This window comes from Vitis vinifera, chromosome 2 (assembly GCF_030704535.1).
Source record: "Vitis vinifera cultivar Pinot Noir 40024 chromosome 2, ASM3070453v1".
Lineage (NCBI taxonomy): Eukaryota > Viridiplantae > Streptophyta > Magnoliopsida > Vitales > Vitaceae > Vitis > Vitis vinifera.
Genome location: NC_081806.1, coordinates 770,851 through 782,784, shown reverse-complemented (window position 1 = coordinate 782,784; position 11,934 = coordinate 770,851). Strand labels below are relative to the sequence as shown.

General features: G+C 35.5%; 1 protein-coding gene across 8 annotated transcripts; it reads left to right on the top strand.

Annotated features, from left to right (window-relative positions):
• Positions 1–841: 841 nt before the first annotated feature.
• Positions 842–9,531, top strand: LOC100243221 (ABC transporter C family member 10). 8 transcript variants are annotated; one of them, XM_010660429.3, is made up of 12 exons: positions 842–972; positions 1,957–4,054; positions 4,388–4,708; positions 4,781–4,867; positions 5,020–5,607; positions 5,674–5,838; positions 5,984–6,278; positions 7,752–7,966; positions 8,064–8,369; positions 8,727–8,790; positions 8,869–9,108; positions 9,195–9,531. In XM_010660429.3, exons 2-12 carry the CDS (start codon positions 1,988–1,990, stop codon positions 9,320–9,322), a joined length of 4,476 nt encoding a protein of 1,491 aa, XP_010658731.1. In that variant the 5' UTR covers positions 842–972; positions 1,957–1,987; the 3' UTR covers positions 9,323–9,531. The 8 variants fall into 8 exon arrangements, with proteins under 8 accessions (XP_010658731.1, XP_059598292.1, XP_059598294.1 ...); XM_059742309.1 differs by having other exon boundaries at positions 8,727–9,108; XM_059742311.1 differs by having other exon boundaries at positions 4,388–4,867.
• The last annotated feature ends 2,403 nt before the right edge of the window (positions 9,532–11,934 follow it).

Below are 11,934 nucleotides of genomic sequence, written 5' to 3'. Positions count from 1 at the left end.
TGAGTGTAGATAAGGGAGCCATGAGTCACTCTCATTTTATCAATAAAGGTGGAAAGTTGAGGTCCCAAATTTAATGGAACACATGGATGAAAAAAGATAGTCAAATAATGTATACCATCGTTTACCATGCTTAATTATTACAAAAGTGAAAAAAAGAAATAAAAATAAATTTAAATTATTTTTATATATTTTTAAAATTTTATTACATTATATAAAAATTAAATAATTTAAAAATAAATAATTTTCTTTTATTTTTTAAATAAATTTAAATATAAAAAATTATTATCCTTAATATTTTTTTATTTCTTTAGTACTTTGCTGGACTAAAAATAACCTTAACTTTTTCTCTATTTTATTCCAAACTTAAAATTTATTTAGAAGTTATTTTTTAAATAATTTTTTATTCTAAAAAATAAAATATTATTAAATTTTACTTGTTTTGACAACTTTTGATAATATATTTTAATTATTTTTATTTATTTTTTTGAATTATTTTAAGAAATATTTATATAAGTATAAAGAAGGGTTAAAAATTAATTATTGTAAATAAAAATTATTTTTTAAAAATAATTAAAAATATGAAAAACAGATTAAAAAAAATTTAAATTCTTAATTTTATTTTAGAAACTATCATAAAAATATTTTTGAAAATGACTTTTTCGACAGTCATTTTAGGAACCTAAATTATTAGGCAGTAGGCCAAGGCTTGCTTTAAAGGACTCCTGATAGTAATTATTATGTCTGTGGAAGTTTCAATGTCATATTTTAATATAAAATATAAAAATAAAAACATTTGGCGCACATGGTGAAAGTTACTTGACATTTATGATATGATTCCAATCTACAAATATAGGGGACCTCTCTGAAGTGGCTCCATCTTTCTGTTTGTTTCTTCATTAATTGCTTTGAATTCTTGGGTCCTTGATCTGATGCTTCTTTTTCTTCTGGGTTGACTCAGTGCATCACTGCATTGTGAGTATTAATTTTCTCCTATTTTCCTCTTCTGGGGTTCTGTTTTTCTACCTTGAATGCTCAAGTTTTTGTTCAGTATTTGGAATTTGAATTGAAATTGTAGCCGTGTGTCTGTCAGCATCAAGGTTTCATTATTTGGATATTGTGTGCATGATTGAAAAACCACACTGCGAGTTTTCTTTCTTTCTTTTTTCTTCATTTTCTTGAATCGATTCTATCATGGGGTACTCTAGCTTTTAATGTCGGAACCTGGAAAAGTGTAAGCTAGGACTGAAAGAGAAGGGCCAAGATCTTTCCATTCAACCTTATTCATTCCTGCAAGATTTTCTACTATATAATTATTACTGTCCCCTTTCCAGAAAGCTTAAATAAAAAAATCTGGTTTGGTTTGACATCATTGTCCAGTGTATCCTAAGGTTAGTGTTTGATCTTGTTGTTCTTGTTTTTTTGTGTTCATCCTTTCAGCTTGAGAGAACAGACCTAGTGTGTTTTAAAAAGAAGATTTGCAATCTTAAAACTACCACTCCATCCCCTACTTCTAATTAGATTTAAGGTTTTCATATATTTTCCAGCATTTTTTCTCAACAATCAAACAGAGAAATGGGAGGTTTTTCATAAATTTCCTGAATCTTGTTCACATCTTCTTCTGCTTTCATGTTTGATTCATCCCCTTTGGATCCCATTCTCCCTACTTGTTTTCTGCAATTTCTCATGTTCTATGTCTATGGTCAGTTCTCTTCAATCTCAGTTCAGTTGTTCTTGGATTCTTTCTTCTGATCTTAGGCACCTGGGGTTATGAAATAAGTTCAGATCAGTCCTGTATGATAAATTTTAATTTTAAGTTCCACCGAAAATTGAAACAATTAGGCATGCATCGATGATTCTCATGTTTAGTACTACTTCCAAGTTTAAAACACCAAAAATCTAATAAATAACCCTTTTTTTTCCTTTTATTATTATTTTTTTTTGTCAACTTTATTACAGCCACAGTTTTGTGAAGGCAAGAAGATACAACATGGGTGAGACTCTCCGGACTGTTTTCTGTGGAAGCTCCGGATGTTGGAGTAAAATTGGAAAGATATGCAGTTCTGGGTTCCTAGCCATCATCTGTCCATGTTCATGTCTCAATCATATTTTGGTCATTTCTGTTGACATCATCCTCTTGTTCTTCTTATTATTGATCCTCATATATAAACCATCAGCTACGAAGATCTTATCCCCTCAACAGTCTCTAAGCTTTTCCACAATGCTAAATTATGCGGCCTTTCTTAATGGTAGTTTGGGGTTGGTTTATCTGGGTTTGGGGTTCTGGATTGTGGGAGAGAAGCTGATTGAAGAGAACACCATTCTACATTTGCATGGTTGGTTAATGGTTTTATTACAAGGCTTCACCTGGTTTTTTCTGGGTTTAGCTGTGAGGTTTAAAAGGCATCAACTTCCACATATTGCAGGGCTGAGGCTCTGTTCAGTACTTGCATTCTTTATTGCAGGTTTTCACTGCGTTACATCTTTCTGGGAAGCTATTGTGGGTGATGCAGTATCATTCAAGATGATTTTAGATGTCATGTCTTTTCCCGGAGCGATTCTATTGATGTTCTGCACTTTTTCGGGACCAAAATATGCCGGAGCTGATTCAGAAATTGATGGTGCTGCCTTCTACGCACCTTTGCCTGGTGAAGGAGGCAGTGGTGGTGATAAAATCAATTCAGATGCCAGCTTACCTCCTTTCGAGAAGGCGGGGCTTATTAGTAGACTGTCATTTTGGTGGTTGAATTCGTTGATGAAGAAGGGTAAGGAGAAAACTCTTGAGGACAAAGACATTCCACAACTAAGAAGGGAAGATCGAGCGGAAATGTGTTACTTGATGTTCATAGAACAGCAGAACAAGCAGAAAAAGAAGCAGTCACTCGACTCTCCTTCCATTTTGTCGACTATATTGTTGTGGCAGTGGAAACAGATTTTGATTTCTGGCTTCTTTGCATTGATGAAGGTGCTAACACTTTCTATTGGGCCTCTGTTTCTTAGAGCCTTCATCCTGGTTGCTGAAGGCAAAGAAGCTTTTAAGTATGAAGGTTTCGCACTGACAGGAGGGCTCTTCCTTACTAAATGCTTAGAATCGTTATCAGAGAGGCAATGGTTCTTTCGAACTAGATTGATTGGGCTCCAAGTGAGATCGTTTCTATCTGCAGCCATCTATCAGAAGCAGCTTAAACTCTCGAACCCTGCAAAGGGGTTGTATTCCCCTGCTCAGATCGTGAGCTTTGTTACTATTGATGCTTACAAAATAGGTGAATACCCGTATTGGTTTCACCAGATATGGTCAACGAGCCTCCAGTTGTGTCTGGCATTGCTTATTATTTACTATTCGGTGGGGCTTGCAACTATAGCAGCTCTGTTTGTAGTAATATTGACAGTAGTTGTAAACTCTCCTGTGGGAAGGTTACAACATAAGTACCAGAAAATGCTCATGGGAACACAGGACAAGAGGCTGAAGGCTTTCACCGAGGCACTTACAAACATGAAAATTCTGAAGCTGTATGCTTGGGAGACTCATTTCAAGAATGTCATAGAACGGTTAAGGAAAGAGGAATTCAAGTGGTTATTGTCAGTTTTGTCACAGAAAGGGTACATTGTGATTCTGTTTTGGTCATCTCCCATTGTAGTATCAGCTGTTACTTATTGGGCATGCTACTTTCTTGGAACTACTCTCTCTGCTAGCAATGTTTTCACATTTATGGCAAGTTTAAGCATTGCCCAGGAGTCAATTAGGTTAATCCCTGATGTCATTTCAGCATTCATTGAGGCCAAGATTTCGTTAGATCGGATTGCAAAGTTTCTTGATGCACCAGAGCTGCAGAACAAACATGTAAGGAAGATGGGTGATGGGAAGCAGCTCGAGGAATCCATTTTTATCAAGAGCAACAGAATTTCATGGGAGGATAACTCTACAAGGGCTACGCTAAGGAACATAAATTTGGTGGTTAAGCCTGGGGAAAAGGTAGCTATTTGTGGAGAGGTTGGCTCAGGTAAATCAACACTATTAGCTGCACTTCTTGGAGAAGTTCCACACGTTGATGGCATAGTAAGTACCCCTTTCAATTCCATTTCTTCCTCATCCATGGGTTAGAATAAATACTCAACAGCTACTTTGTGCACAGTTGTTCTGAGATGAATAACAACAAACCGGCGGGGAATTTTTATGTTCTTTCATGGTTTCCTAAGTAGGAATACAAAAGAAAACAAACTTAAGAATTGAAGAAGTAATGCATCATTTCTGATTTACACACTTCATTTGGTAGAGATTCGCATCACGGAGGAAAATGGGGAAGGTAGAAAGCTTCAAGAGTCCTAAAAGGTTCTAGGAGACTCACGTAGACAAATGTCTTAATATAGATTCTGGATCCATCTTTTCCAGGTTCGAGTCTATGGAAAGATTGCTTACGTCTCCCAGACAGCATGGATTCCAACAGGGACCATACAAGAAAATATTTTGTTTGGGTCTGCTATGGATCCTTACAGATACAGAGAGGCTATTGAGAAGTGTGCCCTAGTGAAGGACCTTGAGATGCTTCCATTCGGCGATCTCACTGAAATAGGAGAAAGAGGTGTTAATCTGAGTGGTGGACAGAAGCAGCGGGTTCAACTGGCACGTGCATTATATCAGGATGCAGATGTGTATCTCCTGGATGATCCATTTAGTGCGGTTGATGCCCATACTGCAACCAATCTATTTAATGTAAGTACAGTTCTCCTTTGTCAGAAATTATGCTATGCTTTCAGAGTGAACGCTAATGCCTGTTGTGGCCAGGAATATGTCATGGGAGCTCTATCAATGAAGACGGTCATACTTGTGACCCACCAAGTGGACTTCCTCCCTGCATTCGATTTGGTTTTGGTGAGTACACTTACTTTCTTGGATATACTTCTTTAACTCTGATTTGACTTCATTTTCCTTTCTTAACAAATAATTTCAATCATCTGGAAGCCAATCTTTGAGTAACACATGCTTTTAAATCAAACAGTTCAAATGACTAATTCTGTTGGCAGTTAATGTCCGAAGGGGAGATCCTGCAAGCTGCTACCTATGACCAGCTGATGCACTCTAGTCAAGAGTTCCAGGACCTTGTCAATGCACACAATGCCATGGTTGGTTCTGAGAGGCAACCTGAGCACGATTCTACCCAGAAATCTAAAATTCGGAAGGGAGAGATACAGAAGATTTACACTGAAAAACAGTTAAGAGAAACATCCGGAGAACAGTTAATTAAGAAAGAAGAAAGAGAAATGGGAGACACTGGTCTGAAGCCTTACCTACAGTACTTGGAATACAGCAAGGGATTCTTGTACTTCTTTTTGTCAACTCTATCTCATGTCATATTCGTTGTTGGGCAGTTGGTGCAAAACTATTGGTTGGCTGCAAATGTCCAGAATTTTAGTGTTAGCCAATTGAAACTGATTGCAGTATACACAGGGATCGGATTAAGTTTGTCATTCTTTTCGTCGCTCCGGTCTTTTTTCGTTGTTCTTTTAGGCCTTGGGGCATCGCAGTCTATTTTTTCTACACTGCTGAGCTCTTTTTTTCGAGCACCAATGTCCTTTTATGACTCAACACCTCTGGGAAGGATACTCAGTCGGGTAAGATGCTTGAAATAAATGCATATTACAAACAACAGAAACTTATTTTTTTATTGTCTTTTATAGGTATCCTCTGATTTGAGTGTGGTTGACCTTGATGTGGCCTTCAAATTTAGTTTTGCTGTTGGGGCAGCTATTAATACTTATGCCAGTTTTGGAGTGTTGGCTATTCTTGCCTGGGAATTTGTGTTTGTCATTTTACCAACAATTTATCTTAGTATACTCATCCAGGTAAAATACACTGCTGTCTCATGTTTATTTACATAGATGCAGCAGAGGCGGCTGCTTCCCTTCTCATTTAGGCATGTCTTACTTGTACGATATTTTGTACTTCCCTTGGCTTCTTGATCAAGTCTGTTTTCATTCTAACAACCAGAGGTACTACCTTGCTACTGGAAAAGAGTTGATGCGAATCAATGGCACAACTAAGTCTTTCGTTGCAAGCCATCTTGCTGAGTCCATTGCTGGTGCTATGACAATTAGAGCTTTCGGGGAGGAAGATAGACACTTTTCAAAGAATTTGGACTTCATTGACATAAATGCAAGTCCATTCTTCTATAATTTCACAGCAAATGAGTGGTTGATCCAACGCCTTGAAATACTATGTGCAATCGTTCTCTCATCTTCAGCCCTTGCCCTAACTTCTCTTCATACGAGTGCTTCTAAATCTGGTAGGTGTTTTTCATCTCAAATATACTATTGTTTCTCACTAGTTTATACAGCTCAATTACATTTGAATTTGTTAGTTTGCTTGTACATTCCTAACTATCAATTCTCTAAGATGAAATCGCAAATTCGTTCCGCTACAAGTACCATTTGAATCACAATCTTGGCTTAATTACAAGGATCCTATCCAACCATTTCACCTGATAGTAAGGCAAGTCACCATTCAATATGAGAGATTTTGATCTAGTTTATCAATTCCACCCCCATGTTACGGTGAGCCTTCCACTCACCGTATTGCATTTTTAACTCGACCGCAACTTGAAGCTATATCTCATAGGAGCCACCTGGATCACTGGCCTTACCTGAAATAGAATGCCTAATATCATCTAGAGATCTGCCAGTTTACCCTATTTGTGGATGCCAATAACAAAACCTTCCATCTCCAATAGAAAAACACCAAAAATACTCTTTATCCTTTTCTTTCCCTGAGCGTACCAAACCGCAAACTCAAGACACCATCAAAATTACAGGTCCTTCCTGTCCCTTACCCGAGATAGCTCTAATTTACTCGAGAGGCTCAATGAGAATGGACACTAAATTACAAGGTCCATGCCAGAACCTTCAATGTCATTGCAGTTGCTTCAATTTCAACAGTTTAACTCCCTAGAAGTTTATAACATGTTTAACCTAAGGGGGCCTGTGCAACTTTGAGACTAGTAATTGGCCATGTGAATTTTGATCCTTACAAGAGGATACCATTAGGATTTTTCAGTAGGTAAGATAGACAACTGGAAACTGATAAAGATGAAGTGTCTGATTAAGGGCGCAAATAGTAAATTCTTCGAAAGCATCAGAACATTCAAGATAAAAAAAAAAAAAGGCTTTTCTGTTGCCTGCTATGACTGCTTGCTAGCTAGCATTTGTTTTTAACTGAAAAAGAAATAGATGAACAACCCAGGGTCTCCGATAATTTTTCATATTTCTCAATGAAAAGAAGGAACTTCAATAGGATGAAACATTTAGAGGCAATTCAGTGATGACCTAAAATCCAATAACAATATCCAACATTAAATAGGAAAGTTACCTATCTTAGTTTCCTACTTGACCTTGAGTAGAGTGAAATGAATACAAGATAGGGCTTTGTAGATCATGAAACAATAGCTGCTCAGTTGGTAGTAATAAAAAATCACTATAATCAACGGAATTTAGCTCCAACTTTCTCAACATCATAACTAGAAACTTGGGTTATAACAAGAACAAAGTGAGCTAACAAGTCCATGATTCTTACACAATAATCATACAAACAGATCAGTGCATAATCCAAAAGAAAAACCCTTCTACTAAATTCCTACATACACAGTATTTGATATTCAAAACTAACTTGGTCAATGTGATATTTAAAGTAATCTTAGTAATTGACAACCATTTATGGAATTATTGTCTAACGAGCATTTTCGTTGTCAATGTTCTGATGGCAGGATTTATTGGAATGGCATTATCGTATGGTCTTTCAATGAATGTATTCCTTGTGTTTTCCGTCCAAAACCAGTGCCATTTAGCAAATATGATTGTTTCTGTTGAAAGATTAGAACAGTACACGAATATTCCTAGCGAAGCCCCAGAAGTCATAGAGAGTAATCGACCACCAGTCAGTTGGCCTGCTATTGGTGAAGTGGAAATTTATGATTTGAAGGTAAAGGTGAAATCAGTAAGAATTTGAGTATCTTTGTCTGTTCTACAACTTCAAGATTTATAGAGATTAATATAGTAGATGAAATGACATTGAGCAGGTCAGGTATAGGCTCAATGCTCCTCTAGTTCTTCAAGGAATTAGTTGCAAATTTGGAGGAGGACAGAAAATTGGGATCGTTGGCCGGACTGGTAGTGGAAAGACAACTCTTATCAGCGCTTTGTTTCGTTTGGTAGAGCCTACAGAGGGACAGATAATTATAGATGGCATAAATATTTCCACAATTGGGCTACATGATCTCAGATCACGTCTTGGGATCATTCCACAAGAACCAACTCTTTTTAGCGGGTCTATAAGATGCAATCTTGACCCTTTATCACTGCATACTGATGAAGAAATATGGGAGGTGAGTTTCCTATTAATTTGTTGTGGTTGCTAATTGTAGGATTCGATCATGATATGATACAAATTTCTAAAAGATTCTGCTAGTGTTATGAAGCAGGCTTCACTCTTAAGTGCATAGACATGGCAGTTTCTACTCTATCAAACTAATTAAATGCTGTCAGATTTTGATGTCATTAATCGAACTCCTGATATTCTGTGTTTTGGAACACAAAGATGTTTGAGTGCTGTTAAATACCTCCTAATTTTCTTTCCATACCAAATATTTGTTGTCGTAGTCCCTTGAAAAAGAACAGCTTCCTAATAAGTTTAATTTACTTTATATCCTAGACTAAGATTGTTTCTCATGAATGTGTGACAGGTTCTGGAAAAATGTCAACTTCGAGGGGCTGTTCAAGAGAAAAAAGAGGGCCTGGACTCCTTAGGTATGAAGCATCATACACACAGGTACCATTCTTCGGACTCAAAAACTCTTGCTAACAATCGATCTGTCTGCCCTTCAGTTGTACTAGACGGATCAAATTGGAGCATGGGCCAGAGACAATTATTCTGTTTGGGACGTGCTCTACTGAAGAGAAGTCGGATACTAGTGCTTGATGAAGCCACTGCATCTATAGACAATGCAACAGACTCCATTCTCCAGAAGACCATAAGAACAGAATTTGCAGACTGCACTGTAATAACAGTAGCCCACAGAATCCCAACTGTGATGGACTGCACAATGGTGCTTGCTATCAGTGATGGTGAGTTTCTATGAAGGAATATTTCATCCTAGTTGGGATCAATCTAGTGAAACAAATTCAAATAACTAGTGCTTTTGCTTCTGTAGGAAAATTGGTAGAGTACGATGAGCCGATGAAGCTGATAAAGAAGGAGGGATCGCTGTTTGGGCAGCTTGTCAAGGAGTACTGGTCTCACTCTTCAAATGGCAGTAACACCTCGGGAGATTGGCTCTGAAACTTGAAACAGGTTTTAAAAGCTAATGGTTTGCTTTTGCAGTTTTGAGTCGTTCTACCTACTGGATAGTTTCAGTGTGCAATAATGAATTTGATTTCAAAACATCGTCTCTGGACATGATCACCATGTCTATAAAAGGCTTCTCAAAGATCTTGTGCTTCAGGTCGATATAAACTCAGCTGATTTGCCCAAATTTTATTTTGCTCAAACATGTTGAGCAGACCAAGGTATTCTCTTTTTATTACCTTAAAAAAGGGAAAAGAAATAATAAAATAAAAAAGAAAGAAACCTAGATCATGGACTGAAAGCACTAACTTGAGGTATTGGAAATGGATCACTCGCGCCAGCATAAAATTTCATCCTCCCAAATTTTTGTAGAGGTACAAATGTACTGTGTCTGCGAGACTTTGATCATGCATTTTCAAAAAAAAAAAAAAAATAGTATGTAACTCATGCATCTTTTACTCTTTGTATGGGGCTGTTTGTCAAAGGGCTTGAAAAGTTAGGAAGGAGGATCATCTCCTAGACATGGGATTGAAGCAGATGACTTTTGCCTCTTATCCAGTTTCCAAAATAACAGACAGCTTTTTAATTAACCTTCCCTTCCACGTGCTTGTAATTTTGGCTTGCATGGCCACCTTTAGTGCTTCTCCTTCCGGGTGCGCATTTCCCATTTCCGTGTGATTTTATATGCTTTTAATTGGGTTTTCAAATCTGTTTTTAGTTGATATAATTCATTCCTAGACAATAAAAAACCAGTTTTTTTTTAATAATAAATAATCAGTTCCTGCTCTCATGCATTTTTACTTTATTTTCCTTGATAATAAGTTCTCGAATTTCTTGATCTTTTTTTTTTCTTTAGTAAATATGAATAGATTTCATATTTCCAAAAATAATGGAATTTCTTCCAAATTTCTATGATCCTTCTCCATGATTATTAGGAAGATGGAGTTTTATAGAATTAATTTATGCAAATCTAAATTAGGCATTGGTGGAGCCTACATATATGATACCCTCTTTTGATAATAATTCAAGTATTGTACCTATTGAATATAAATTGTCTTTGCCTTGTTATTGCGATATATGAGATTTTTTTACTTGTCATTATATACTAACCTTGTTTCTCATGAAACACTTTGCTTGTTGTTTATGTACGCTCCTTTCTCTTTTTCGTTTGATTACTTTTTGTTATAGTACTGTGTTATGATTGATCATTGTTTAGTATTCATTGATTACCTTATTAGTTATTGTGCTTATCTCAATTTGATTAGTAGAGACCTATTATTATGATTTAGATGGGTTCTATGATTCATCTTTGTACTTTTCTAATAAATAATTTGATTCCTGACCTAAACTTGATTTTTCATAAATTTGTATTTTCAATGAGTTACATTTAGAATTTTCTTTCTTATTTTATTTTAAATAAAAATCCATTTTTTATTTAATAAAAAAAAGTCTTCCCATTCCCTTCAAGTGGGAACATGATCCCAGGTCCACAATATATATATTGAAACATGATTAGTTAAAATATAGATAGTTAGAAAATGTGTAAGGGGTCTCCTCATTTAAGATGAACAATATTCCTTTGAAAATAATATTAGATTTATCTATTCATTTGTTATACATATGGACGTGGGACCAAGGTTTTGATGTAAGAACAAAAATGCATATGGTTAGGATAAGAGAGTGTAAGGTTAGCAGAATGGAGTATCATGACCTCTGAGACTGTGAATATGGAAAGTTGAGGTCCCCAATTTGATATAACACATGGAGGAAAAAGATGGAGCCAAATGAAAAGATGACACTTTTGCCTCAAGATAAAAGTCACTTTGACCAGGAGATGAAGAGGAAAAAAGAAAAGAGTTTAAGACCAAAATAATATATTTGTAAAAAAAAATGATAAGAATAGTATCCATTTGAAAATATTTGTCAAAGTAGTCTTCTCTATCCACGTAAGCATCCACATGGATTTTAAGTGTAAAGAACCACCGTTGGTGACTGTGGTTTTAGTACTTACAAAAATTTCCTTAAAACCACAGTTACAAACTGTGGTTTTACAATTTCTCTTAGAACCACAGTTACTAACTGCGGTTTTAAAAGAAGTTTCCTTAAAACCACAGTTACAAACTGTGGTTTTACAATTATTTTTAATCCGTTCCCATTTTAATGGTGTTATAATTTTAATATTATTTTTAAAATATTTTTTTTATCAAAACAACCATAAAACCACAGTTAGTAACTGTGGTTTTACTAATGGTGTTGTAATTTTAATATTATTTTTAAAATAATTTTTATCAAAATAACTATAAAACCACAGTTAGTAACTGTGGTTTTACAATTATTTTCAATCCACATCTATTTTAATGGTGTTGTAATTTTAATATTATTTTTAAAATATTTTTTTTTATCAAAATACCCATAAAACCACAGTTAGTAACTATGATTTTACAGTTATTTTCAATCCTCATATATTTTAATGGTGTTGTAATTTTAATATTATTTTTAAAATATTTTTTTATCAAAATTACAATTATGTTGTAATTTTCACAAATATTTTTAAGGGGACTCATGTATAAAAAAGTATGGGATTTTAGAACTTTGCTTTTCACAAA